The 4,969-nt window shown below is 40.7% G+C and overlaps 1 protein-coding gene and 1 long non-coding RNA gene across 2 annotated transcripts; both read right to left on the bottom strand.

Annotated features, from left to right (window-relative positions):
- Nucleotides 1-1,199: 1,199 nt before the first annotated feature.
- On the bottom strand, nucleotides 1,200-2,216 carry LOC118409029. The gene is made up of 3 exons (XR_004830394.1): nucleotides 2,062-2,216; nucleotides 1,868-1,957; nucleotides 1,200-1,416 (listed from the first exon to the last, which is right to left on the bottom strand). It is a non-coding gene; the product is annotated as an uncharacterized LOC118409029 (long non-coding RNA).
- Nucleotides 2,217-2,406: 190 nt separating this feature from the next.
- Nucleotides 2,407-4,433, bottom strand: LOC118409030. Its single transcript, XM_035809901.1, has 4 exons — nucleotides 3,955-4,433; nucleotides 3,660-3,728; nucleotides 2,914-3,016; nucleotides 2,407-2,644 (listed from the first exon to the last, which is right to left on the bottom strand). Exons 1-4 carry the CDS (start codon nucleotides 4,217-4,219, stop codon nucleotides 2,407-2,409), a joined length of 675 nt encoding a protein of 224 aa, XP_035665794.1. The 5' UTR covers nucleotides 4,220-4,433.
- Between the last annotated feature and the right edge of the window lie 536 nt (nucleotides 4,434-4,969).

Below are 4,969 nucleotides of genomic sequence, written 5' to 3' on the forward strand. Positions count from 1 at the left end.
ATATGAGGTTGCATGTAACGTACATACCCCAATGTTCGCCATTCGACTGTTGATCACCGATGACATGTCTCTAGTACGGTTCTCCAGTGAGGTGACACGATCCTGAAGCTCCTTGATGTACCAGTTCTGCGCCAGTAACGCTACAAGAGCCGCGACACTGAAGATCACAGCGGCGGTGCAGGCGGCCTGAGCTCCCGCCGAGCGGAAACGAGACCGTCGGTCAGCATGCACCGGGCTAACGAAGGCCAGGTCACCGTTCATGAGCTTGTCGGAGCTCATATTTCTTACAGTTTGTAGTAAAAAAAACACTGCTAAGTTGTCTCGAGGAAAACCCTCAATGCCAGACACTACGGTCTAGCCCTGAAACAACTGAATGTTTCTCAGAGAGAACTCTTGATATGGACAAAAAAACTCGGAAACCCCTAAATTTTTTTGTGCCTTCAACGTTGCCCCCTACCGGTTGTTAACAGCTGCTATTTCCTCATACTTCATGCTTGTGAGTGCAAATGACCTTTATGTCTAGGAGGTCACACGTTTATTTTGAGGGATGACATCATTGTTTGTTTCCCAAGCTGTCGAAAAGAAACTTGCCCAACCAGTTAACTGGTGACGTACCTATGCTCGCGTTACTTTGTGTTTTAAGCCTCTGACTTCAAACAAAAGGTTCATGTCAGAAAGTGTTTGCAGCAAAGGTAGCAAGAAAATCTCGCCACGCGTGTCAAGTAGTGTTCCGAAAAATCGTGCTCAGCCAGGGTCAAGAAAGAAATCTTGTCACAAGAATCAAGTTGTACTGGCTATACTGGTGGCAGGCAGCATAGTATAGCGTTCCCATTCTAAAAATGATCCGAACACGTGTGGAAGTGATATTGTATTCTTCAAGCAGAAGATTGTGGGGAAAATTCGTGACCTAAGATGCCATTTTTCGATAACGGAGGTTGATCGAAAAAGACGACATACAAGGAAAAGGTGACGATATTCTCCAACAACCTCTGCTCGGACAGTTTACTAAAGGTACCATATTCAGTACATCGGTGATTAACATTTTATCAGACTTAGTGGTTTGGCACCATATCAGCAGGTACGGTGAACTCAACGACTTTTTGTCACCTAGGAATGAAAGGTTGTATCGTATGGTTATATGACTGTCATACGAAATAAAAAGGTGACAGGAAATTTCTCTTTATGCATAGCGTTTATTCGAAATATGGATTTCAGTGTTAATGACACCCATATTCTAAACCCGTTGTCTAAAAAATGTATTTCCGCACATATTGTGTAGTAATACTTCATACTAGATTCGCACATGACTTTTTGGTGACTTTTGTGGCTGTATCTTATTTTGAAGCAGAAAACTGGCGACACACTGATCAGCATGCTGTTTCATCATAATCGTTGCTCTTGAGATGGGTCTAGGTCCTATAAAGAAAGAAAACAAACAAAATAGAATGTCACAGCAAATGGAACTTTATTTATATGACCAAAATGTGTCCACTAACAAAAATGCGTCAGCCCAAAGAATAGCTTGAAGCAAAAATAACGGGAAATGTTGTAAACAATCATGGTATTTTTGCGCCGTGCTGTGGTTTCAGTGATTTGGTACGTTTTGTATGATAAGTTTTTTAAAACATTGATAAAAATTTGAATGGAACGATGCAGAGTGAAAATAAAAAAGTGCAGACAGAGATTAGTATAGGCATATCATAAAAGAAAATATCTAATTAATATTGCAAGTAACTTTTGTGATTATCAAATTATGCATATTGATACAAATGGCATATCATTTGTTTCTGTAAACTACCAATATCTGGTAGAACCATTAAACAATAGAGCTAGAGAGAAGTAGAAGAATATAACGGTATACTTTAACCTGTTGAAGTACAACTCCAGACCGATAGAGGGCACTGGTCCGTTACAGTACGGGTCATGTAGAGCATCCACCCCGTATTGGCCGTTTTGCCTTGGGGACAAGATGATGACGAGTCAAACAAGAAAAATCCATGAAGATATCAGGAAGCTGCTGAGCAATATTCACAATTCGCAAAGTAAACCGTAGAGACTTACGAGTGTGCAGAGTTATGTCCGCCATGACACATTCCATGCCCAATGTTCAATGATGTCCAGCAGTCACAGTTGTCATCGTCCAACAGCAGCGACTTGACTCCGTTCTCGGTACGGTACATAAAGCTGTCCTGAGTTGTCTCTGGTCCGGTGCCTGCCAGGACCTATTGGATTTGAAAAGATCATTGCTATCGGTCCGTTTATGAAGGTTACACATCTAGGTAAACAATTTAAATACACTCAATCTCTACAACTAATGTTAATTGCTATTTGTTGCTTTCTGTTGTTCTTGATCAACAATGGTCAACTTTCAAATATAAGCTAACTTGGAATTGCTTTAAACGCCTATTACAAGCAACCTACAGATGGTGTCCAGGCCCTGTTGTTCACAATCCGTCCGCTAAGTGTCTCCTGATGACCATAGAACGCCAGCCAGGCGGCGTGAGCGGTGGGGTTGTTGGAGTCGAACCCCCACTTGTAGACGTTCCCGCGGCTGTCCTTGGCCAGCAGCTCGGTCCTGTCCTCCTGTAGCCAGCTTGGTAACCTCCCCATACAGTAGTCACTGTCAGGGTCACATGTTCCGTAGCTGGAGCGGATAATAGAGTATGTAGCTTTCAATGCAACTCATAATCAATCAAAACTGTCATTCAGCTTTCTGTAAATTTATTTTTGGTTTAGGACAAAGGAATTATATTCTTCAATCTAATATTCGTAGTACCATATGCGTATGAAATGTAATGAAACATGCCTTTTCCTAAGTATTCTCGTGCATTCTCATGATAAGTAATGACGTAAAATATCATTAAAAACAGAATGGTACCAGTTACATAATAAAAACTATTTTTAGTTCCATACCTGTCCTGAAGCACGTCAGTGATCGCTACAGACCAGCGTGAGCCGGCCTTCCACCACCAGAACTTCTCCCACACACGGCCGTACTCGTCAATAGTCTCGTATGCTTGGAGGGAACAAGTAAACAGCACGTTTTCAGTCTACGGGGGTGGGGGATACTACATGATGTCTTCAGCACAATACGCCAATTACAACAATGAACGTAGAATAGCATTAATACTCGCGATGTAGGATTCTATATCAAAGAATGTCAGAACCAATAGATATAAACCTTGTAGTTGAACAAATATATGTAGCCGGGTATTATTATTACCCTACACAAACAGTTTTTATCACGGGTATGTAAAACACACGTGGTATGTGTACATAACTGTGTGAAGCTCGCTTTTAAAGCAGCTGTGTGTATATGTAAATATTTACACCTGTACTCTAATGATTGTAACGCTGGTTCACCTTTATCCGTGAGTTAACCTATATCCGTTGTTTCTTAATACAGGATGTAATTATGGATGTCAAGTCAACAGTGGTTTCAAACTGCAATGTTTTGAAAATATCACAATTTTGAAACAACCGTCCGTCGACTTGATACCCCTGAATACCCTCTTTTCATAAACAACGGATGTAGGTTAACCACCCAATAAAGGTGAACTAGCGTTAATTCTAAAACCATGTTCCTTCTTTTGTTTTTAGATGTAACTTTTGCTCCGTAGATTTAATAGAAATACCAAGTCCGAGCGTACAGAACTCACCCGGGCTGTTGTACCACGTTCCTACATCGCTGCAGATCGGTTCGCCCCCAGACAGTCCAGAAATGACTCCTTATAACGGACAAAATTGTAAAGATAAAATACATTTCTAATATCCAAAACTATCTTCACAAAAAAGATGATTGACAGCTATAGACAGAAGCAGTTGAAAAGTGAGCTATCAAATCCGCGCGCAATTGAAAGGCTGTACGTAGTAACTAGGGAAACTGATGCACAACTCAGGCGAAAAGAGCTATTAAGTTAGGACTGGCGAGACTGCTATTTCATATCGACATACCCATGAACTGCTCGGCACAGTCCACTCGTGCGACAACACTGTCCAGGCGAGTCTGGAGAGTTGAGAGGAGTCCGGCCTGTTGTGCTAGAAGTTCGGACTGGTTGGTGATGATCTCCTTCAGCCTGTTCACCTCATCATCACATTTGTAACAAATCTCAGTTTCTTCTAGGTAGTCTTGAAAACAAAAAAAAAGAGTTCGCCGAAGAAATTCCATAATAGTGTCTTGTTTTGAAATAAAACAATGCAAAATGTATTGCAAACACATGCATAAATGATTGCATACTAAACTAGAGGAAGGGCGTTAAAATAACACATAACCAACATATGCTAGGAGGTAGATAACCAAACTAGCGCTGATCAATCGACATAAGCCAACAACATTAACGATCTGTTCCACGATTCTATCAAGATAGAAGTGATATCTGAAATAAACTAAATTTACATTACCTATGAAACAGCTACGGTGTGTATAAAGGGGGCGTCCTTTTGAAAATGTGGGCAGACAACGTACAGAACTATACAATGCAGCAAAGTAATCGTGAGATACAACTGCAAACGTCAGAATATGGCCAACTACTGTAAATGCGTTTAAGTTCGCGGGGACTCAATTTCGAGGTAGCGGGAAAATTGACTTTTCGCGGTGGTTGTAAATTTTAGACTGCAGCTTAATACCATAATAGAAAAATGTTGCGGCGGTTTTAAGTTCGCGGTGAAGTGGTCACCGCGATAGTAGAAAGGTAAGGGTACGATTTCCCGAACTGCGCTACAATTGCATCCCTCTGGTGACCTAACTCTCTGGCAAATCGGCTATCTTTATAAAACAATAAGTAGTTTATCTATATACAATTAAAGAAAAGTGGCGTACAGTTGATCTATTTCTAGGGTCCGAAAAGTTTGAGAGTCTGTACATTTTGATAGGTACAAATAGTTAAAATAAATAAACCTTTTCAATTACTAGGCACACACACTACTTGTATCATATTTTTTCTATACATTAATAGAAATCCCAATGGTA

This window comes from Branchiostoma floridae, unplaced genomic scaffold (genome assembly GCF_000003815.2).
Source record: "Branchiostoma floridae strain S238N-H82 unplaced genomic scaffold, Bfl_VNyyK Sc7u5tJ_843, whole genome shotgun sequence".
NCBI lineage: Eukaryota > Metazoa > Chordata > Leptocardii > Amphioxiformes > Branchiostomatidae > Branchiostoma > Branchiostoma floridae.